At 38.3% G+C, this 23335-nt stretch overlaps 1 protein-coding gene across 4 annotated transcripts in view; it reads left to right on the top strand.

Annotated features, from left to right (window-relative positions):
• The window catches only part of SATB1 (SATB homeobox 1), a 100412-nt gene that overhangs the window by 57819 nt on the left and 19258 nt on the right, over window positions 1-23335 (top strand). For all 4 annotated transcript variants that reach the window (XM_084989756.1, XM_003358325.6, XM_084989755.1 and 1 more), the window contains exons 8-9: window positions 1664-1876; window positions 10799-10954. In XM_084989756.1, the coding sequence (XP_084845882.1) occupies window positions 1664-1876; window positions 10799-10954 (369 nt within the window). The remainder of the gene's footprint in view (window positions 1-1663; window positions 1877-10798; window positions 10955-23335) is intronic.

Genomic DNA, 23335 nt, shown 5'->3' with positions numbered 1-23335 from the left:
GACACATCAAAAACACAGTCAATCTAATTAGTTGGCCTTGTGCACGTTAAATAGCTGGGTGATTGACTGCTTGTTGGACTGAATTTTAGTTAAATTGACTGGATGTTTTGCTCTTGTATAAACACAGTTGCAGCATTACTTGTCAGTATTATGAATGAAAGGACACGTACCCTTCATTCCTCAGTCACATTTCTTCGGGTGAAACTGGCTTCCCTTCTGTAGACCAAGTGAACAAATAAAATGTCTTCTTAAGCCCCTTGAGACTATTGGAGAGTCTTTTTTAATAGCAGCCTATAGATCATTTTTAAAGTGGACAATAGAAAAACCTATTATCTGTACCTAACTCTTATATTGGGGCAGTGGGCTACATTATCCCCGAGAAATTGGGAACAAAACTAAGTTTGCACTTCTAGGAAACCAAAGAAAAACCCCAGTGTTATAATCTTGGCGCCTGGTTGTTTTAACATGGCACTTTACCTCCCTTCCCCAAATGTACACCGTAGCCTTTTCTACAGAGTTATTAGAAAGTGAAATTTGCAAATTATATAGAGATCCTGACAACATTTTCTTCTGAACTATGTTATGATACACTGAAATGTAGAAAGCAAATGTGTCTTGGCATTCTAGGCATTACTTTGTGTACAAAATTGAAGCTCTAAGGGCTGCTCGGCCCTTTTCAAATGGACGGAAAATCTTTCTAATCCTTGTATTTCATAGAATCCTTTAAACAAAATTGTAGAAAACCATTCATTTTTTAAAAACATTCTTCCAAAAATTAAAGAGGTAGTTGACAGTGCTGTGTTATTCGGGGAGAAACACCGTAAAGGAATTACCTAATGGTTTGTAGATTTCTTCTATCACTAATGGCAACGTTTCTTCCTCAAGACATTTGATTATTATGGAATTTGATGATATTCTGTTTCTTGTCATGCTACAATGGATTTTTACAATGTGGAAAAGGTGTTGTGTCACATTTAAAGGGTGGTTTCTGAAGTTCAGAATTTTAACCTGTTACTCAGAGGTATCATATAGCAAAATTGTATTTAGAATCACTGGGGTAGTCTGTATTAAGTGGCAAATAGAAGGAAATCACTTGTCATTTACTGCAGTAATTTGAAAACTAAAGGAGAAGTTAAAATATTGCCTGTGAAAATATAACATAAATCTTAGATGATGCATTAGTGATTTTCTTTTTCCTAATATGGTACAATTCATTTTCTCGTATTCTCTTTGCAAATCCTACTTCTCTCAAAATGGCTTTGTATCTTTACATATTGGGCTGTTGGCATTCCACTGCCTTTGTCTAGGCAGCTTGAGAACTATACAGTTCAATGCTGTTGTATTATGAGCATTTCATTTATTCTTAAACTTCCCTCAATCCTCCCTCTGTGAAAGATTTCATGGCAAGTTAAGCTACTCAAAGGAAGGAGACCAATTAGGCAGTTTCAGTTTATGTTATATGTAAAGCAGATGCTTAATAAAATTAAGAATACAATTGAGGCTCTCTTCTCTACCACTTCAATTGTAACTAATATATTCCCATGTAGAATTAATGCTTCTGACTGTTCATTTTCTGAACAGCGTGGAGAAGAAAAGGGAAGGATCACTGAGGGCCAGGCCGAACCCCGGAGCAAGCTCACCCTGTGCCTTTCATTCCCTGCAGGGCTTGCTCTCAGAAATCCTCCGAAAGGAAGAGGACCCCAAGACAGCATCCCAGTCTTTGCTGGTAAACCTTCGGGCTATGCAGAATTTCTTGCAGTTACCGGAAGCTGAAAGAGATCGAATTTACCAGGACGAAAGGGAAAGGAGCTTGAATGCAGCATCCGCTATGGGTCCTGCCCCCCTGATAAGCACACCGCCCAGCCGCCCTCCCCAGGTGAAGTCTCCTTTTTCTCCTCACCCCTCTTCTTTTTGCTTTGGTTAAAAAAAAAAAAAAAAGTCTAAGGAAGAATCTCAAGGAATTAGATAGATGGGTAGGGTTTTTTTTATAAGATTTTTATTTTTTCCATTATAGTTGATTTACAGTGTTCTGTCAATTTCTAGGGTACAGCAAAGTGACCCAGTCATTCATATCTGTGTGTGTGTGTGTGTGTGTGTATATATATATTCTTTTTCTCACATTATCCTCCATCACGTTCCATCACAAGTGAATAGTAATTCATAGAGTTGCTTGAGGAGAATTTGGTCCCAACTCACTAATTCCGATATAAAAACAAGAAGCTACTAATTAGATAGAGGGGGAAATTGCTTTGTGTTGCTTCATTTTGGGGATTCTTGGGGGGTGAAAAATAGTCTTTAAATGGAATATTTGTCTCTACTACTGTTATTTGTCTCTACTAATGTTAAACTCAATAGGCAAAAAAAAAAGTAACAAAGTCAGTTTTATTCCTATGAGTTTTAGAACCACCATTGAATCGTAAATAGATAAAAATAAGTAATTCCATTTGTATTTATGCTTTCCAATAGGAACTGCAGCTGGTACCAATTACACATCATCTCGTTTGTAATCTTTCATAATTAAGTTTAATACAATCCTTGAAGGCAGCTTTAAATGGGGCTGATAAGGAATTCCAACCATATTCCCAGAAATGGGCACATTTTCTATTTTACAAATGTATGCACTTTTCAGAAAGGACAAATTTTACCTTCCAGGTAATTTTGTGTATGTGCATCTATACTTCTTTTTTTTTTAAATCACATTTAAAAGGTAGTCTCATAACTATTATAAGAATTTGAGAAGTTCATTTTCAATACAAACTATTAGATAAAATTTTGAGAGTAGATTACACTTAAAATCCACAAGCAGATATTTTCCTATACATTTAATTTGTGGCCTGTGCACCTCTTAAAAATAAGATCGGCTAAAACTGGCTGAAAGTGAATCCAGAGGCACAGTGGATTAAGAATCTGACTACAGTGGCATGGGTTCAATCCCCAGCCTGGTGCTGTGGGTTAAAGGATCCGGCATTGCCACAGCTGTAGTGTAAGTCAGAGTTGTGGCTTAGATTCAGTCCCTGGCCTGGGAACTTCTACATGCTATGGGTGCAGCCATAAAAAAAGAAAAAAAAAGTGAATATGGATTATACAAAGTATTAATGTAACATAATGTCATAATGAAATATCTTAATTTCATCAATAGTAAAAAATAACCATCCATTTTCAAGTATAGAAATAGAGAAAGAGCTCATTCAACACTAAAAATGAAACTGCCAGAGACAGACACTCTGTAAATAAGGACTAGGCATAATATAGAGCCACTCCTTGAGGGTCTTAAGCTGCCTATTGTCATGTTCTGAAATGATATATTTTCTTTTAGAAACACCGCGAAAGTCCATTTTTTCCATTTTATTCAATGAAAATCAATTTGGTCTTGATGTCTGTAGAAGCAGACAGTAAGGAATGCATTGCTGTAATTGTAAGAAAGTCAAGTTTCTCTAGCAGAAGAGAACCATATCACATAGAGATGTAGGCATATGTCTCCACCTGCCTACACACATGCATGAATTGAATTTGATCTTTCAAGCCTTTTATAAAATATTTCTTACAAAAAGAATGAGGAACTCTACTTAACACATATGACTTTCGTAAGAGTAAACAAAGAGTACTGTATTTTGGTCCTGATTGAACACTTGGTTTATGGTATCTAGAGTTAATGCATGTACCATCTTAGTTGATTTTGCTGTTCCAAATGCCACTGCAATGTCTCTGGGCAGAGTTATTTTACTTATCACTTTGCAATACTAACAAGAGGATAGCTTACTTCAGACCAGTGTGAACTTAAGCACTGGGCAGCTTTTTCTTTTTACAGTCTATCCAAATATTTGCCGTAATAGTTTCTTACTATAGCTTTGATTTTCTAATTTTCTGGGGTTTCAGTGCTTTTATGTGTTCTCCACATGTGATTCTGCTGTCCTTATTCAAGTTTTTTTCTTTAGCCGGGAATTACAGTAATTCTTAAGTGATATCTGTTTTGTATACTGTTAAGATACTCTTAGGTTGCTTTCCTATATGTATGCCTAAAGACTATAAATTGGGACAGAAAATATACTTTGTTTTGGCCTGAATTACAGATTTAGCTGGTTGAGCTACCCTCAGCTGTATATGTTTATTCTCAACCGGGGATACATAGGCATTGTTGAATCTGCAAAGCACCTAGATAGTGTAGATTCTTTTTTTGTTTTGTTTTTGTTTTTGCTTTTTAAGGCCACACCCGTGGCATATGGAGGTTCCCAGGCTAGGGGTCTAATTGGAGCTACAGCTGCCAGCCACAGCCACAGCCACAGCCATAGCAACACAGGATCCAAGCTGCGTCTGCGACCTACACCGCAGCTCGTGGCAATGCTGGATCCTTAACACATTGAGCGAGGCCAGGGATTGAAACCGCAACCTCGTGGTTCCTAGTCAGATTCATTTCTGCTGTGCCACGATGGGAACTGTAGATTCTTAGCAAAGCTCTTTGAAAGAAGATAAATTTCTATTAACACAATATTATTGGCCATCTAACCAAATTCTGAAATGATTATCTTATACATGTGAATGATTTTATTTCACTACTTCATATAAATCTCTTCATTGAGAGAATCACTCTGCTTTACTTAATGTTATCATAACAGTTCACAACCAATTTATTCACCTTTTACCCTTTTTATTTGTTTTTTTTAGGGCCACACCTTCAGTATATGGAAGTTCCCAGGCTAGGGTTCGAATTGGAGCTGCAACTGCCAGCCTCTGCCATAGCCACAGCAATGCAGGATCTAAGCCATGTCTGTGACCTACACCACAGCTCACGGCAGTACTAGATCCTTAACCCAATGAGCGAGGCCAGGGCTTGAACCTGAGTCCTCATGGATACTAGTCGGGTTTGTTACCTCTGAGCCGCAGTGGGAACTCCCACCTTTTAAACGTTAGGAAAATTTTAATATATTCATCAATGTAAAATGAGTATGTAGGGTTTGGAAAAAAATGTGTTACAGAGCAGTTGAGTTAGTACTGTTTTGCAGCAGTTGAAACTGAATGCTTAAACTGGAGCCAGTATACCACATGTTAGGTTGTAATATGCTCATTGACTAAAATGGAAGGGGAAAAAAAAGGATGAAACCACAGGTAACAGAAACAGATGGCAAAATTGTGTCTTTTTAATTTTATATTTCGTGAAAGAGGGGTCTATATGAAATCAGTGTGCATTTCATTTCCTCCCAAAGGGAGATATTCGAAACCTATTTCAAGACAAGTCTTGGGCTTAGGTTGGACAAAAACTGGATTTCTTTTAAAAGAACTGCATGTTGGAGTTCCCGTCATGGCGCAGTGGTTAACGAATCCGACTAGGAACCATGAGGTTGCGGGTTCGGTCCCTGCCCTTGCTCAGTGGGTTAACGATCCGGCGTTGCCGTGAGCTGTGGTGTAGGTTGCAGACGCGGCTCGGATCCCGTGTTGCTGTGGTTCTGGCGTAGGCCGGTGGCTACAGCTCCGATTTGACCCCTAGCCTGGGAACCTCCATATGCCACAGGAGCGGCCCAAAGAAATAGCAAAAAAGACAAAAAAAAAAAAAAAAAAAAGAACTGCATGTTGAAGCAGAGGTCCCTTGTGGCTCACAAAAGATCCCTGGCCAGCTTTAGGCCTGAGAGAATCCTTTTTCTTCCAGCTCCTTCCCTGAGAGTTTAGGTCACATGGATGATGACTGGGATATTCTTGGGTCATAACAGACCCAAGACCTAAACCATTTAGGAACTCAGGTTATAAATTATCTTCAAGAAGGGGCCTCCTTCAGCTCCATGTTTTATTCTTAGTAATACCTCCCCAGGGAAAACCAAGACCAGTTTCAGGAAACTTGGCCAGCCCAGCCCAAGTGAGATAGTTCCTCTGCACACCTGTCATTCATGTTTCTATAGGGGTACCATGTGGGGAGCTTTCTCTTTTGGCTGGGAAGTAGTTTCTGGGCCAGATCTGTTTGTTGTTGTTGGGAAAGCATATATTCACAACTTATATGGTCTAGTTCAAGAAATACGAATACCTTGCACTTGATAACGGCTCGCAGTTTTCTAAGCACCTTCAGGTGCATGAATTCACGGACTCCTCATACCAACTTTTGGTAGGAGAAAAACAAGCAAATCAAGTCAAAAATTTAGTGTAGTTTCAAATCCCCTGTTAGGGCCATTGCTATTTCCCCTACCTCAAGCCACCTCTTCAAAACACAAACAATTTAGAAAGGAGAAAATGAAACTGGGGAGCCCTTTCTGTTTGTCGTGGAGAATAAGTTTTATTTTTAGGTAAGGAAGAAGAACACAGATGAGAACATTCTTCTGATAGAATAAATGTTTGACAAATGATCCATTTTGGAAGGCTTTGGACAATTGGGCATTTCTGAGATTGTGGAGAAAAAAGTCCCTTCCAAACTTTGGTCATATGAATATCTGGGAAACCCAATCCCTTCAAAGGTCCCTGATCTTAAAGGTTTCTCTTCTGACTGTGTTTAGCAAATTTTCCAGATGAGTTTACGAGATGCATTTTATTAATAATAACTAATTATTATTTTCTGGGAGTTGTCTATTCCACAAAATAGATCAGTTTTAAGTTGATGGTTTCTATTTAGGTATGCACTTTTGATGGGTTTATTTGTGCGTTTTGATATTTGTGACTTTTGGAGTTAAATTAGCAATTTCTGTCTTCATAAGGGCTGTTTGAAAGCCTATAATTATCAAGTTGTAACTTTGACATGAATTATATAATTATTTTTTCCTTTTATAAATATACCTCTTTATGTAATTCTTTGGTTTCTTCTAAAGTAAGATGTGATTTTTATGACTATGCTTTAGCAAATGTACAAAGTCAATGTGATATGTAATTAATTTAATCTGATAGCTGCACCCATCTCTTTACAACAAATTCTTCTATGATATAATGAAATATAGGTTTAGTTATGGGCAGGAATCTCACACTTGATAAACATTTTATTTGCTATGAACCCTTTGACCAGCTTTATTTTAAGATCACTTACGTGCTTATAAATGCTTTTCATTAATAGTCATCTTTTAAAAGCTCTGGAAAGTCCATATTTGGAAAATGACTAATACTGCTTCTATGAAAGGAAGAAAAATATAAAACAATAGACCCATGATTCTCAAAACATTGTTAATATTTGAAATTTTTATGTATTAAACTGTAAATGAAAACACTTATAGTTTGTATAACTTGAAAAGTAAATTCAGACAGATTTTTTTTAAACTAATGATGAAACCATTTGCTACTTAAAAATTAGACATTAATGAGCTAGATTTAGCAAAGGGCTGCCAAAAAGCAGGCACAGCATATCTTAAAAAATCAGACCTTGCCAAATAAAGAGGTTCTATATAATATCATAACCTTAGCATATTGCAGTGGTTTCTCACATCTGCAGTGGCATTAGACAGACTTAAGTTCAATAATCAACCTTCCCCCGCAGATGCATTACTTAACCTCTTCGTAGTTTGCTTAATTTGAAAATGGGGCCATAATATAATAGTACCTACTTGCAGTTGTTATGCAGGTTAGAGTTCATATATGTTAATACAATGCCCACCTCATAATAAACAACTAATAAACATTCATCTCTATTATTATCATATTTATTATTAAAACTACATCCAGCTTGAAATTGTGTGTGTGCACATGCACTTAGACACACGTGCAGAATGTGCTTGCAGCCACATCCTCCTGCATCAAGGAAGAGCATAGTCACCAATCAGGACCACAGTAGAGTCCATTCTCTGTAGCAAGTATGTAGCATGTACGTGGTACATACGTAGTACTCAGGTAGTGTTCTTGTTCATTTTACATTATGGGTTGCTGAATTCAGCAATCCATGAAGATGCCAAAAAAAGAATTTTCATGGCAAATTTGTGTCCTACTGCACAATTTCAGTGAAATAAAATGCAGACTCGAGTGCTGCACCCTGTCCCCATGTGGGAGGGTAAATAGCAGAAGCTCCAATTCTTAACTACTTCCCCGGCGCCGCCGTAATGATGGAGTGGGACACGCTACCTTGATAAAAGCTATTCGGGAAGCAACTGCATTTATTTTACCTCCTGTGCTATTTGCGGAGAAGAGCTGAAGAGTAGTTTGTTTTGCCTGGAATGAACTACTTTATGAATTTTAATGTGTGATATAATATTAAAAGCTAAACCAGGATTAAAGAAGCTTTTTTTTGGTGCTAAGCTAAAATAGTACTTAGTAGAGTGAGGTATAAAAGATTTTTGTTTCCATTTTTACCTGGGGAAAAAATTCAGGTTTCATATTTTTGAAAAGCTGTCCAAGTCAGTTCCCCTTAAGCAATAGCTTGTGTTTAGGAAAAAATGTGATTCCAGAATTCTAATAGCTTATCTATGATAAGATGTGTATCCAAGCCAACAAGATAATAAAGAAGAGCTTTTCTAAATATTTTTCAAATGAGTAATACAGACAGTTTCTTAATGTTTTTAAAAGTCATTCGTCTCACTTTTTTAAAGGTTTCCTGTGTACTCCTCCACTTTCGATTGTGTTGGCCACTAGGAAACGGCTATTTGGTGTTTTTTTATGATTTAAAAATTTTTGCTTTTTGGTTCAAGTTGTAATTGCTTTATTAAAAAAAAAATTAAACCAAAGAAATTTTTAGAAACAAAATCACAGGGTTGAAGTGAATGATTATAGCCCACCTCAAAGATAAATTCTTAAACATCATTTTTGCACGAGAAGGAAAATTATTTTAAAAACACGCTGAAACACCAAATTTCCAAAGCCTGATCTCTTAACTATTGCTAAGCAGATCGCTACCAAGGCACTGGACTTCATGCCTCCATTTCCATAACATTCAATTTTCAAAGCGATTGAAATGGCTTTTCTTTTCTCTTTCATTTAAGCAGTGAGAAAAATAGGTATTAAAAGAGACCCCATGGGGTGATCAAATCTATCCTTCTGCCTCAAAGCAAGACCACCCCAGAGCAAAGTTGCGAATCTCACCAAAGCAACTTTGTAGGCAATTTATGGTAATGCGTTAACTCTTCTGGCTCCTAAAGTGGTGTTTAGCAGATTATTGCTTCAAAGCCCTCTGTCTGTTCCTAGTGGCCTCCAGTCGCTAAAATGCCTCTCTGAGTGAGTGCCCTTGCTTAGCAGAGTCCCGGAACTGGCAGGGGAAAGCTGGGAAATCCAGCCTCCGCTTTTGCCGTTTCTGTGTCTGGTTTATTGTTGAGGACAGGCCAGTGAGGCCAGCCAGTGGATCACTTGTCCTGCCTCACCTTCTGTGTTCTCAGTGGGGCCTGTGGTCCAACCATTTCCCAGCATTATCCTGTCTATACGCCCAAGGGTCTGTGTAGGTGGGAGCATCTGACTACATCCTACGGATAAAGCCCGCATGGTTATTTGACTTATGTAGCTAGAAGTCAGAAGGCACTTTTTCAAAGAGACCCATCTTTACTCTTTAAGTGCAGGGAATTAAATCGCTTAGGATAACCTCTCCCCGTTTTTGATATCAAATATTTGGGGCAGGGTGAAAGAAGCATTGCTGTATGACGAGGAAGGTATGCCCTTTAATACCAAAAAAATCATTTGTTTATCTTAAAATGAGCTTCATTTTCTATTGTTCATAATAGATGTGAGAAATGGCCCAAGACAGGAAGTTTCTAAAGAATGAAAACCTAAGTCTATAAAGGACCCTAAGAAACATGGTCCTTGATGGATTATTTTGTCCGGAGAAACAGGGTCCTGCATCTGTGGTAGGACATTTCATTTACATTTTCATCAGTTTCCCCAATAAAAAAAAAGCAGCTTCATGGTTCATATGTAAATTTCCCAGGGTGATTCACATCATTGCATAAGAAAAAACAAATTATGCTTTTAAAGATTTCAAGTTTTAAGGATTACTTTTAAGTTTTGGAAGATTGATAATGGTATCCATAAATTTTGCTATCTTCCCCCTATATTTTATAGCATTTCCCCTCTGATCTCTGATTATCCTGCTTACCAAAGGTATTGACACTAATTTCTCACTCAAGATTATACATTTTGAATTTATCTGTAAAGTCACTGGTTATATATTGCATATAACTTGCAGTAATGTTCTATTAAATATTGTGAAACGTTTTCTTATTGTCTGGTTCCACAAGTCAAAAGGAATCAGTTATATACAGGGGTGCCAAGAAACAATGAAATAATTATACAGAACAGCTTGGACATGCACGTGTAAAATGCAACCAGCCTTTATGATAATTAAGCAAGGCACTCTACCTGTTTCATGGATGGGTAGAAGATTTAAATACGCAGCTCAGCAAATGGCTTTGTTATGGAAGATTTTTTAAATGAAACATAAGAGGAAAAGGCGTTAAAAAAAGAGTCTAAAATTAAAAAGGCCATAGTATGTAATAGCTATTAGTGATACAATTGTCTGTTAGGCACCAGGTACCCAGTGAAGATATAGCACCGTGTGTTATGATTTTTAACTGTGAATTTTCTTTGTTAGAACTGCAGTGGAAGGTAATTGGGAAACAATTTGTTTAGGGTTTTCAAGTCTTTGAAACTATTCCGTTTTCCAGAAAACTTACTTGATGGCATCATAATTCCTGGTTGTCAGCTGGCAGTTGTTGTCATATTACAGATGCAATCACCTGTGACAATGTGATTTCCTTAACTTAAGCGGCGTGATCTCCAGGTAACAACTAAAGTTGAATGACCGCGCTGTTGATCACCTTGATCATAAAAGGAGCAACCATGTCCAGTTTGGATGCTGAGCCTGAGAAGCCTCAAAACAATTTGGCCAGTGGAAAATGACAGACATGTTCAAAATGTTTTATAGGTGAAAACAGCTACTATTGCCACGGAGAGGAATGGGAAACCAGAGAACAATACCATGAACATTAATGCTTCCATTTACGATGAGATTCAGCAGGAAATGAAGCGCGCGAAAGTTTCCCAGGCACTGTTTGCAAAGGTTGCAGCAACCAAAAGCCAGGTAAGAGCCCCTGTTAGGCTTGGAGAACGTTTATCTGTAATGCCTGTGAAAGTTCATTCAAAGGGGTGTCCATGTGCAATTTGAGCTTGCATCACCAAGACGTCACAGTTTCCAGGACTCTCGGCAGAGCTCTGTGATAATATTGAAGTGTTCAGATTCAGGTAACAGATCCTTGGTTGTGTTTACTCTAACAGTCACTGTCCAGACCACGGATTTCTCTGTCGATCCCTGAGTTAGTTAATAGTTGTTTCCAGAAGAGTATTATAATAGAAAGGAGGTTTCTCCATCTGGTCTATTGTAGCAGAACAAATAATTTGAATTAATGTTATTTCATTAGTACTTAGATGACCTTGATTTCCATCCCCAAATACTACAAACGTTGTAGTTTCTTGTTCTGTTCCAACACAGATATCTACAACTATTAGGTGCACTTATCAAACAACTGGAAAGTTTAAACAAATATATTATCATCATCAATGAACTCTCCTTTATAAAACAGCCTGGCCACTGTCAACATCTGATAAAATTATACAATCCTGAGAGCATTTACAATATGATGTGTCTCTAATACAATACTTCTGTTTTTTAGCTTTCTCTGAAATTTTACTCTAGCAACATTGATAGTGCTCTTTGATGGGAGTTTTGCTTGCAAAAAGGTTGTTCTTGTTTAAGTTATAGGCTGGATGAAATACTTAAGGGATATCTTGGAAATGTTATATAAAAATGATTAAACTCAAGCTGTGGACTGTAAAAATTATAGCTTTATAGGCCACATGCCTGCCTACCCTTCAATCACTGTCAAAGTGATAATTTCTACAATAATATGTTTCTTTTATTGTGAGATTCTAAACATCAAGTGCTGTTTAAACATTAAACTGGATTGTTTATGTTAGTGCCGTACTCGGCGTGTCATACATCAGGCCACCGTAATCTCTCATGGAATGTAAAATTCTGTCATGAATCATGGCTTGTATATCGGAAATTACTGTAATTTTGATTGGAAATTACAGGGCTCTTGAAATGTTTCTAATTATGATAGAATGTTAGAGCCGCTTCAAACCTGTGTGCTCCTTCAGATGTTTTCATTTACATGCCAAGACTAGGCATTAAGGAGAAATGTCCTTTTCTCATGTTGCCCCTCACCCACCCACCCCGCACCTTCTTGTTTTGGCTCTTTAGTCTAATTAGGATGAGGCTCTTATAGTTAAACGTATTTAATCTTGCCTTTCTTTCTGATTCGACATCTCTTCTGACCTTTCCAATTAAATTATCAAGAATAACAGATTGTCTTCCTGTAAGGCCAAATGCTCACCCCAAGTCTCCAACAAAGATGAAGAGAGAAACTCGACATGTACTGTTCTGATAAGGGTCAGCCTTAAACCCAACAAACAAAAATAAATATTAGAACTTTTCGATAACTTGGCATCTGTCATCTAATCACCAACACCCTGCCTTCCCTTTCTGACTACAGGATAGCTCTTTATGGCTATAGCAGCTTTTGTGTCACCTTCATTCTTTCTTCGTGTTATCCCCAATTGTCCCCACCTGAGCTGAGTTTCTGATTTTGGAACTGTTCAGACAGTGGCAGCAGTTGGTGGATAATGTCATGCGCGTGATGTTCTGGATTTTTTTTTTTTTAACATCGTTACTCTTTGGACCCCTGTCCTACAAAACTCCCCCTGAGTCACTCTCAACGATGTCAGTTGGCAGCTTCTGTGTATCTGCCATGCCAGTGTGTTCCCCAGCACCCCCCATACTGCTAGCTCATCTCCCCAGTTCTGGTTGAAAGAGAATCCCAGGGACCAATGGTAGACTACTTGGGTCTAGCAGACTGTTAACTTTCATCCTCTCAGATGGTTTATTCTTCACTACTCATTTACAGTAACTTCATTCTAAAGTGTTTTTGTAGCTTTCTCTTAGTTGTTCAGTGTAGATGTTGGCACTGCCCTCTTTATGAAAATCTAAAGATCAATGATTAGAATAAAAAATAAGGCAGTCCCCAAACTGTATGTATCCCTGAGAGAGGCAGTCTGACTCAACCAAGGAAGGTGGTCATTGACTTAAGTCTTCTTCTCCTGCCATGATTTCTGTGAAGGAAATAGAAAAATTGGAAAACAAGTGAAAACCAAAAGAACCTTCAAATCACATTGACCTTTTTCTTGGTTAAAATTCTTAGCTTGCGAAAGAGTTATTTATGCTTGGATAGTGGTGCTGAGGCTCATCAGAATGAGGTGGGAGTCCCCCAACAAAGGAAGCCCGCTGGTGGAGGGAGGGGCTAGAACCACTCCATAGGAATCAACTGGTCCAGCCCCATCTGCTTCTGATTCTCTCTGTTGGCTTAACATTCATCACCTTTTTTGTGCTAGACCCTGTGCCTCATATATTATCTGCATAACATTGATTTCCTCATTTTACACATGAGGGGCACTTGGCTAAAACGTAGCAGAGCCAACCTCTAACTCTGCCTCTCCCATGTTGCTTTAGTGTCTCCTTAGGGTTCCAGGTAACATCAGAACCAAAGTTATCCCCCCCTCCAGGAAAGAGGAATTCGGGATCCTGGACCAACTGATAACAGAAATGGGTGGGGGCTTTCCTTTCTTCATTGACCTATTCATGGAATATGGATTCAGCCAACATAGGGCCTTTAGAACGGAAGCTTTTTCATGCCTGTTTGGGGCTGAGGTACATGGTGGAAAACTCAGGAGACTGTGATCCAGGCTGTGTCACCGATGTTATAGTTTTGGGAAATGATTTAACCTTTTGGAGCCCAGCATTGCTTTTAATGTGGGAGGCGGCCCCATGCTACTGTGTATGCAGAGGAGCTTTGAAATGTGCAGCACTATGCACAAATAGATAATGTCTTATGTGCTAAAGCAAGATGCTCAGACCTCCGCACAGAGGGACTTATTTATTATCTATTTACATATCTCACATACCTTTCATTTGAAAGCTTTATGTAGATCCCCTGAATGGCAGGCGGCATAATTATTTTTAAGAGATAGTACAGCCCCATAATGTTGTGGAACCAACACATCGGAATTGTGGTCTGCAGTGACTAATGCACAAAGTATTTTCAGTAAAAGAAACCAACTCTGCAGATGCCACCATTTCACATGTATTATATTATTTCTCCTCTTCCATGAGTAATAGAAATGAGATTGTTTTTAACTCTAATAGAAATGTCTGGATAAAATATGCAAGTGCAAACTGAAGGTAGGCTACTTTTTGTGCTTGGGTAGGAAAGCAGACTAAGGCAAACTTTAAAAAGATGATATCCTTTAAACATAATGTGAATAGCTACAAATGAATACACTTTATATTCTGGGTATTCAAATCAGCAGCCGTTTTTTCCAAGTGAATCATATTGGAATTTTATCAAACATTTAGGCTGATAACATTCAAATAATTATGGGAGCAGAATTCGCTAATTTTACTGTTTAAAAAAAATAGTTGATTTGGGTAATAACCATTACAGTATCAAGGTTCAGTTACTGTTCATTGGTTATAGTGTTTTCATATGGGAGATGGAAATGGAATTTTTTCCTTAATGGTGGCAGATGTTGGAATCTAATTTTATTCCACAGCAAACCCCCTGAGAGCTCTGAGACTTAAGGTGTACGTCCAGCAAGGGGACATTAGCAGCGCCGTAGGCCTTGCCTTGTACATTGAATTGTTACATTGATTTTCATGTTTGCAGAGGTGGAGCTTGCAGATACAGGAATGCAGTCAGAGTAAAGGGCTTTTACAGAGCAGCTGCATCTGCATTGCCACTTGCATTTAGCAAATGATCTCTCTCCAGTGCTTTATTGAACAGGCTATTTCTTTTAGGTAAAGCAACTAGATGACGTAAATTCTATCTGACCGCACATGCTTTCAATAGAATCTTGTTCAATCTCTCTCTACTCACTGGTCCTGTAGAGTTACTGGACTCTTTGGCTGCCCCAACTTCGACTGGTCAAGAGGTGTGGTTTTTCTCACTAAAAAGAGAATTTTTGCTTCTGTGAAGATAGCAGGATCAGTAGAAGGGACCAAATCATTCAAAGCATTTGCTTTCATCCATTTACTTTTCAGACACTTTTGAGATTCAAGACCTTTAGGATGGGAGAGAAAAAGGAGGATGGAGGAGAGAGAAGAAAGCTTTAGTCCTCTTCAGGCTCGTAGGTGGAAAAAAAAAAAGCATCTTTTTGACCTTTGCATGTAGAAATTCTCAGATGGTGATTGGAATGGCTTAAATACAAGTGAAATATGATATGTCACAAATCAGTGGGGGTAGAAATAAGGCTAAAGATGTAATTTTCATTGCTGGTTATAGGAATCTACAGTGATCAAATCCAGGGGAAAAAAAATCATGGAAACACGACTGCATTCTGGATTCTAGCCTGTCAGTGAAGGCATCTTTTATTTTGTTAGAATCGAATTACACTTCACAGAATCTACACTTTGAAGCTCTGTGCTGATTCATTCTCTTGGAATGTTCATGTAACAGACTTTGCTGCAACACGATTTCACCTGGGTAGCCTCTGATTTCAGATACAAGGAGGCCCCTGCAGCTTTGAGAGTCATGGTCCGTGTTATTTCTAGTGGCACATGCTCACCTAGCAGCCTGTGAGAAGATCTTTACACCGTGTCCTCAGAGCCCCTCCTCTTGGGCTAAGGGACTGTCCTTCAGCCGGGATCTAAGGAGAGGACTGCCTCTTCATGCATTCTCCATCTAGTGCCTAAAATAAATATTTTATTTATTTATTTTACTAGGGGGAGGAGACCCTGAGGAGATTGAGGTCAGGTTTCCCTGGATCAGTTTCCTTGTAGGAGGGAGAGGCAAGAGGAATGCTTGAAGGGAGATGAAGAAGAGAAGGAAGACAGCCCAGCATGTAGCATCATAGGACCTGCTAGCATTCAGCATAATGCTAGCATTTGGAGAGACCCTAGTGGGGCCTTCTTGTTAAGAAGGATGTTGAGTCCCTTCCATCTCCTGTTCAAGGTGCTACCTGTGCTGGGAGCCGTCTCTAAAAAGGTCTTCTGTCTAAATCTTGGGCATCCATATTGGATTTAGTTTTCTGCAGTGAAGACCTGTCTTTATGGCTCTAGTTGATTGCTGAACAGGACTATTAAAATTAATGGCTTTAAGTACATACACACTGACATAATATAGCAGTTTAAAGGTACACGATTGTATGTTATGCGATGTTTTAAGAAGTAAATTTGTGAATCTGAGTATGAGCCCTCTTCACATTTATGTTATAAAAACAAGCATATGCTTTAATTAATCTGGAGTTTGATCAAGGAAGTTCGTTATTATTAAATAGAACACTTACTTGCCCATTATGTTTTTGGCAAAAAAATCATGTGAAGGGGTGGTTTCCCCTTAGACATTTGATATTATCTATTTAAACATGTTGAACTGAAAATGTTTAGTTATCTTACTGCCACCTTCAAACCATTTAACAATTTCTTTTCCTCTAAAATTTAAAACTAAGTAACAAGAATCATGTAAACATATCCTCCTCATTCTCCCATTTAATAAGTCCACTGGAACGTGCATAGTCATGACACATTAAGCCCAGTTTCTCCCTCTTTAAAAAAAAAAAAAAAGTCGTAAAATTTTAGTCAAGATTTGAAAAAAAGCAATTTGTGGATATTGAGCCAGCTCTCTGAAAAGGATCCTCCTGTGAGGAGGTCCAAGGACGGTTGCCGCAGGAATGGTCCACTTTAAAGCAGGCCAGCGTCATGCATTTTGAGTACACCAGTTACGTATCTATAGAATTTGCTTTAATCTGAGGCCACTTTTTGTCCCCCAAATGGAGTATAAGTTGGAAAGTGTGGCCTCAGAATATCCTACAGAAGTACTTTTTGGAGGCCATTCTGTAATCAGCTTTGACAGCTGAAGAGCTAACTAATTCTTCAGGACAGAATCCAGTCTCTACAGAATGGGAATAGGGAGGAGATCAAACCCACGGGGTTTAGCACTCAGAAGGAATGAATTTCCAAACGGAATGGCATTCAGTTAAACTCAGCCCATAATTGTAACACTGAGAAAGTTCTTTAACAAACTACCAAGTTAAAAGACAAAGTGTTTTCTCAGAAGTCTCAACAGTTGTCTTTTATGGTTTGGGTAGTAAAGGTGGGTTTTATTTTAGCTTTATCTTCTTTTCTCTCATATGAGAAATGAAAATAAGGGCCCTGTGAAATGAACGAGCTATGAAAATGCATTTATGCAAAATGACAATAGAAAAATTGCTCTGGAAGAAACTGCACCGTTAAAATTTCACATCAGTGGAAGGTGCTAAGAGAGGAATGGGAGTTGGCAGTAGGTATTGGATATAGGATTTTTCGGCCCTGCCAAAAGAATACTTCTTCAATATCTTAAAAAGTAACCTGTGGAGTTCCCTTGTGGCACAGCAGGTTAAGGATCTGGCATTGTCGCTGCAGTGGTGCAGGTTCAGTCCCTGGCCCGGGAGTTTCCACATGCCATGAGTGTGGCCAAAAATGGGGGAAAAAAAAAAAAGTAACCTTTGAGATTATTTGTTTTCGTAAGTATGCTTGTTATGCTTTTCCACACACAGTTCTTTTGCATGACAGAATGACACAACTAAATCATAGACCACCCCTTTAAAATATATATATATAATATATATATATTAGACGTTAGTAGAAATACAGCCATTTTATAATTTTAGTACCTTATAAATATATAAGCTCCAATCCACTGGTGGCGTTGTCATGCGATTGCTAAATTGATGAAGTTGTCCTTTTTCTAAGTCTTAATCTGCTTCCGTTGTATGGTAATAGAGAATCTACTCTCCTTTGATTTCTTGATTCAGCCATTCCAGTGGCCTTTTGTGTATTTTTTTTTTTTTTTCCAAACAATTCCCTTTTCAACCAGTATGCTTCAGGAATTGGGTTGAAACACACTGTTTCATAAACTGCCAGCCTCCTCGGCCGCCTCAGTGCCTCTGATTCTGTAAATCAGATCATAGGCAGCATGCTGTCATATAATAAGGTGTCTGATCCTTATTACCAGTTTGTTGATGCACAGACTCCTTCAAATTGACCATTGCAACACATGGTTTCCCCTGAAACTAGCTGTGATAATTAGCGTGGTTCTAATGAGACAGAATGTCACTGATCTTGTGCTGAACTGTCGCGTATCGACGCTGCGGATGGGAACTGTCAGAGCCTGCCATCTGTGACAGTGCTTGGCATATTCCGGTGGCAAGGTAGAGCATGCTCAATAAAGTCTTTTCAAACGAATGGCCCCTTTCTTGACGAGGGCTCTGTGTTCTGTTCGACTTGAAGAATGTTTGCCTCAACTTTGTTCTACGCCCAAGCCCATTTTGAGATCCAAATGCGAATAAATATTTAAACCTCTGTTATGTGTTCCCTAAGAGAAGACTCTTTTGTTTAGTAGGTGAATTTCAAGTGGCATTCCTTCCCCTGATTTTCTTTTTTTCTGTTTTTTTCTTTCTTTTTCTTTTTTTTTTTTTTTTTTTTTTTTGCCTCTTCCAGTGGCCCCATATTGTCAGTTAAAAGTAAAGTAGTCATGGAAGATACTTTTACCCCAGTTTTCAAATTGCCTTGTTTAAAAGAGATTTGTTGGGGAGTTGAACTGACTCATCATGATGGAGCAGAATGATTTAGCAGAGAGAGAAGGGAAGGGAAAGAAATAGTTTGGAATGTGTCTAGGAATATACAGTTTGAGTAGCAGAATGAAAATGGACAGGACAGTTAGATCTGTAGGCTCCAGAGAAAAGCGGAGTATTTTTTTTTTCTTTTTTTTTTTTTTTTGGTAAAGTCCAGTGCTGCTTATCATTCCAAAATATGCTTTGTTGCTTTTTATTTCCTCCTCTCTGGCAGACCACACAGGGCTTGTTCTGAAGAACATTTTCACTAATCTGATCAGGCAGCCAAATACGCCGGGAAAACTGCTTTAATGATCCCACTAATTACCTCAAGTCAATATGAACTGTATTATTAGACTGAGGGAAAATATTCCATTAGGTCTCCCCCTTGGGAGTTTCTCCGCTTTGTGATGTCACCGAAGCCTTCACCCTCTCGCTTGTAATTAATTTTATTTACACACGCAGGCACGCACAAGGTCACACCTGCACAACCGGCGCTGGCCAGGGAGCTTGTGGCACTCCGGCTTAATCAGATCTGTCATAATTACCATTCTGCATGTTTCTGACACACGCTGTGAAATATTTCAATTTAACTGCCGCTACCAGCACAACCAGATGTAGTGTGAGTGTGGCTGCATTGGAAATATTATTCCTCAGGATAAACTCTCTCCTCCTCCTCTTTTCCTCCCCCCCCCTTTACAGCTAATGTAGCACAGAAGCTGATGGATCCTGTAAATCTTGAATGCAGCGCTAGATTGATAACAGGCGATTAGACAGTTTAACCACAAACAGCTTGTTCATTTTTCACAAATGAAAACCACATGTGGTGTAACTAAAATTTCAGGCCCTGTTTTTTTTTTTTTTTTTTTTTTTTTTTTTTAAGAGTTGGGGTACGTCTGTCTGTGTGTGTGTTGAAGATGTGCTTAAATAAAAATAAAATGCAGTGGGAAGAAGTGAAGTGTCTAGAAAAATGGAGAAGTTACCTAGTTTTTTTCCAGGTAATTTTATCAAAAGCATCATCAAATTCCATGTTTTTACTTTCACCAAAACTTGAATGGGAAAAAGATGGTACTCTCCAGTTCCTTTTTTTTTTTTTTTTTTCTGTACCTTTTTTTTTTTTTTTCTTTTTTGGATGGAAGGGATAATATCCCTTTAGTCTCTTTTTGTTCTGTCAGTGTTAAACCTTTTATTTGAATGTAAATTCTGTAGAATGTCTACAGTGAGCATATGTGTTTTCTTTAAAGAATAGTTTCTCTTATTTTTGTTAATGGAAGGTTGTTGGCTTAAGCATGATAATCAAATCCCAGGCGATCCCAAAACAAAAATGGACCCAATCAGAAAATGTATTTCCTAGAGAGATGTGTTGATTTGCAGAATCAGTTTGAAAGGTAGAGCTGAAAACCAATGAATTCTATTTCTGCAGAAATGTTGGAGATAAACCAGCAGAAAATGCAAGTGCTTTAGATAACCATATAAGGTCAAAGTTATCACCAGTCTCCAAAGAATCTAGCCATAAAAAATTAAAGTGTTGGAGCCGTAAGAAGGCAAATACGCTGGTGGAAAACTAAAATTATGAGAGAAAGAAATAGGATCAATGGTGATTTGGAATCATACCTCTAGAGAAGGTTCAAACCATCCACTTTAGAGAACATTTAAAACATAGATGGAGCTAGTTAAAAGTCTTTTAATGCCAAATAAAGTACATTCTTTTTCTTTTTATCTTTATTTTTGTTTTACTGCTAAAGTTATGAGCCTCATTTGGAAGCTCCTTAACATTCTGTGGTGACTCCTATTATCTAAGTCTGGTAAGAGGTGCCATTTCCCATCGAATAGTGAGGTTTTCCCCTTTGTTTCCTTTCTTTAACCATTTCCTTCTTCCTTATTTTCTTACATTAAAAATAAAAAAATTTCAATGTTTCACTCTAGTGTTTGCTCCATAATATCTCCCAACTTTGAAATCTAGCATTTTTCTCCCTATTTGTACTTTCTTCTGGCTTGAATATCACTTCAGAGGAAAAGAAAGTATTTGCCTTTTAGTTGGAAACACTCTTCCATCTCAGCTGCTAAGCAGTTCAACATGGTTAATAGCACATCATTAGGTCAGTTTCTTCTAACAGTCTTGATTTACCTTTACGGTCATTTTGTAAGATGCTATTGTTGTGGAAAATTAGATTCAAGCCTCAAATCACCTGTCACAACACTGATTCCTGTTGAGTACAGATATGATCTCAGAATCCTTCTTAACACAGAAATGAAAGCACTCATTGCTAATCAGTGAGATCCATCCACTATGGCTGCTGTCACTTGTTGTATTTTAGGATTCCCAAGGAGAGGTTTGATATCCATAGATTAGTTGTATGGGGATGAGTCCAAGAAATAAGAAAAGTGGAGGTAAAAAAATTTTATCTTTTGACTTTGTTGCTACCGCCCTTGCTTTAATGACCCTGAAGGTTTTACACAGCTACTTCAGGATAGGTGAGGGATAAGCCAGGATACCAATTGAATCACATTTTACAATCTTTTGTAAAACTTGCCACTTACAGGAACCTTGACTTATTTCTTTGTAAGTGAAAGATTTCATTTATCACCTGAAAAATTATCCCTAGCTTTCCTCATCTGCTAACTTTAGTTTTCATGTGTGAGGATTTCTTTGTGTCTCAGCACACCTGTTGATGTAAAAGGAAAAGAGAAGAGAACCAGAAAAAAAAAAAAAAAATGAAGAAGAAGAAGCACTGTTTAGGGATGCTGGGGTATGTATGGAGTATGTATAGAGTTTGAGAATATTCAGTACTTTTGAGTATGAGGGAAGAATATGTCTTTCCGTTAAATTTAATGAGACTACAAGAGTCCCATTGTTAAAAGATAATGTTATCATTTTCTTTATGGACCCTGCTAGGTCCCTGTGTAATGAAAGGATAGTTTTCATGTATCTGCTAGCAAGTCCTCTGTTGAAGATTCAGTAGAAATATTTATAAACTTGATCGTGCCTCTCAGCTCAATCCACCTTCATCAGCCATTTTCTCCACTGCCCTCAGATCCTTAGGAAAGCGTACAGGAAGAAGTAGTTTCTTTGAATATTTTCGCTGTTTTCTCTTGGACCCGCTGTCTGCATTTTTCACCAGCATTGTTTAAGTCATCGATATTGTTTGTAGTGTCCCTTATGTTTTCATTCCAAACTGAAAGGAAGGGGAAGGCATGGTTGCTAATTATCTACATGAGATAGAAATGGCGTTGATCTGTAAACTCACATGTGGTTTATATAACTACTTGTACATAAACTTCATCTTTCAGAGAAGGCATTGAAGATTGCAAAGAGTTAGGGTCCCAATTCTACTTCTACTGGGTTCTGTAGCCCCAAGCAAGTTGCTTGACCTTTTAAGCTCCTACCTTCCCCTTCAGGAAGGTGAAATAGGTTGGGTCAGACTATGTGTAATGTCCCTGGCAGTTCCAGGTTCTGTTAATTTGCTGTTGAAACAGGTGCACAAGTGTGAACGAGGATGCTATTTTGATTGAAGGTTCTGCTGACAGGTGTGTTAGTCTGGGAATGAGTCACAGAGGAGGTAAGGTTTTGAATCATGGAACAGCTTAGTTTGTGGGAACAAAGTGCTGTTTGGGGGGATCTATAGCCCAAAAGGATTATTTATGAGTGGCATATAGTGAGGAGAACTGATTGTTTGGAATCCAGGGTATGAACTCCGTGTTACTCGTATGAAATGAGCTGAAGATTGATAGGATCTCATCTGAGACTTGTTATTAGAAATGTGGACTGCTTATCAGGAACCTAGCAGTCAGTACAGCGTCGAGAGGAGGTGAGCTGTATTCAGTTGGGGGTTGGGGTTGGGCTCTCTATGTGGTGGGAGAGTGGTTGCCAATACCATATATGACTTAGAAGTTACTAAAGAGTTTCCTCCTTTCGCATGTCTTCTTGGGGTTTTTAACTGGTGCCTGAAAGCCCACCTTAACTTCTCATTTTTTGAGGGGTTGATAAAAGTTCTTTAGGGAAGGATAACACATCAAAGAGGAAAAAAATGGACTCAGTCCATGAGAAATCACAGGTTTGGCTGAGGTTGGTGAAATGGGGAGTAAACAAGGAGGAGGCAGGGAATGACAGCTGATTGGAAGGAATACCTTGAAGCCTGTATTTGCAGATTCATAACTTTGTACCTGTGGCATTTAATAGCTGCCGAGGAGTGCCCTTCCCCAAACGTCTCCTTTAAATATTTACCCACTTTACTTATGGCACCAACACTAGACTGCTCTTCAGGGTGTTACTCGGCTGGTTCATTGATGGAGTATTTGGTGGTTTAAATGAAATGTAGATTAGGTGAAAATAAATTACTTTCAATATGGTCAAGGAAGTGAAGGCTGTAAATAAAATATACATTCACAAACAGACAAATGCTATTAGGAAATAGAGCTCAGTCCATGCCAAGCTGTTAGTGTCTAAATTGCCTTCTTTCTTCCTGGCTTGCAATTAATTTTTGCTTGTGTGTTTGGAGATTGGGGGAAGGGTAGTAGCCTAATGGGTAATGATTTTATTTTAGTATTTTGATTAAAGAGACTAAATAACTTGGACCCTTGGTAACCATAAGGACTAAAGCCTTATCCATCAAGCTTAATTTCTAGGCAGAAAGTTGTGTTTGTATTTTTGGATAAATTTAGTGTTGAGCTGTATATAATATGAAGTGGTGATATGGTTATGTGCTCATTTTCTACCCATTTCCCCTCCGCCTTCTTTTACTGTCTTTCCTTCGCATTTTCT

The sequence above is a fragment of the Sus scrofa genome, chromosome 13 (assembly GCF_054392235.1).
Source record: "Sus scrofa isolate SSC_HxYL_T2T_F1_AM1 chromosome 13, Sscrofa_HxYL_maternal_Yorkshire_Landrace_v2.0, whole genome shotgun sequence".
Taxonomy (NCBI): Eukaryota; Metazoa; Chordata; class Mammalia; order Artiodactyla; family Suidae; genus Sus; species Sus scrofa.
The sequence above is the reverse complement of the archived record's forward strand: the minus strand, read 5'-3'. Positions and strand labels throughout refer to the sequence as shown.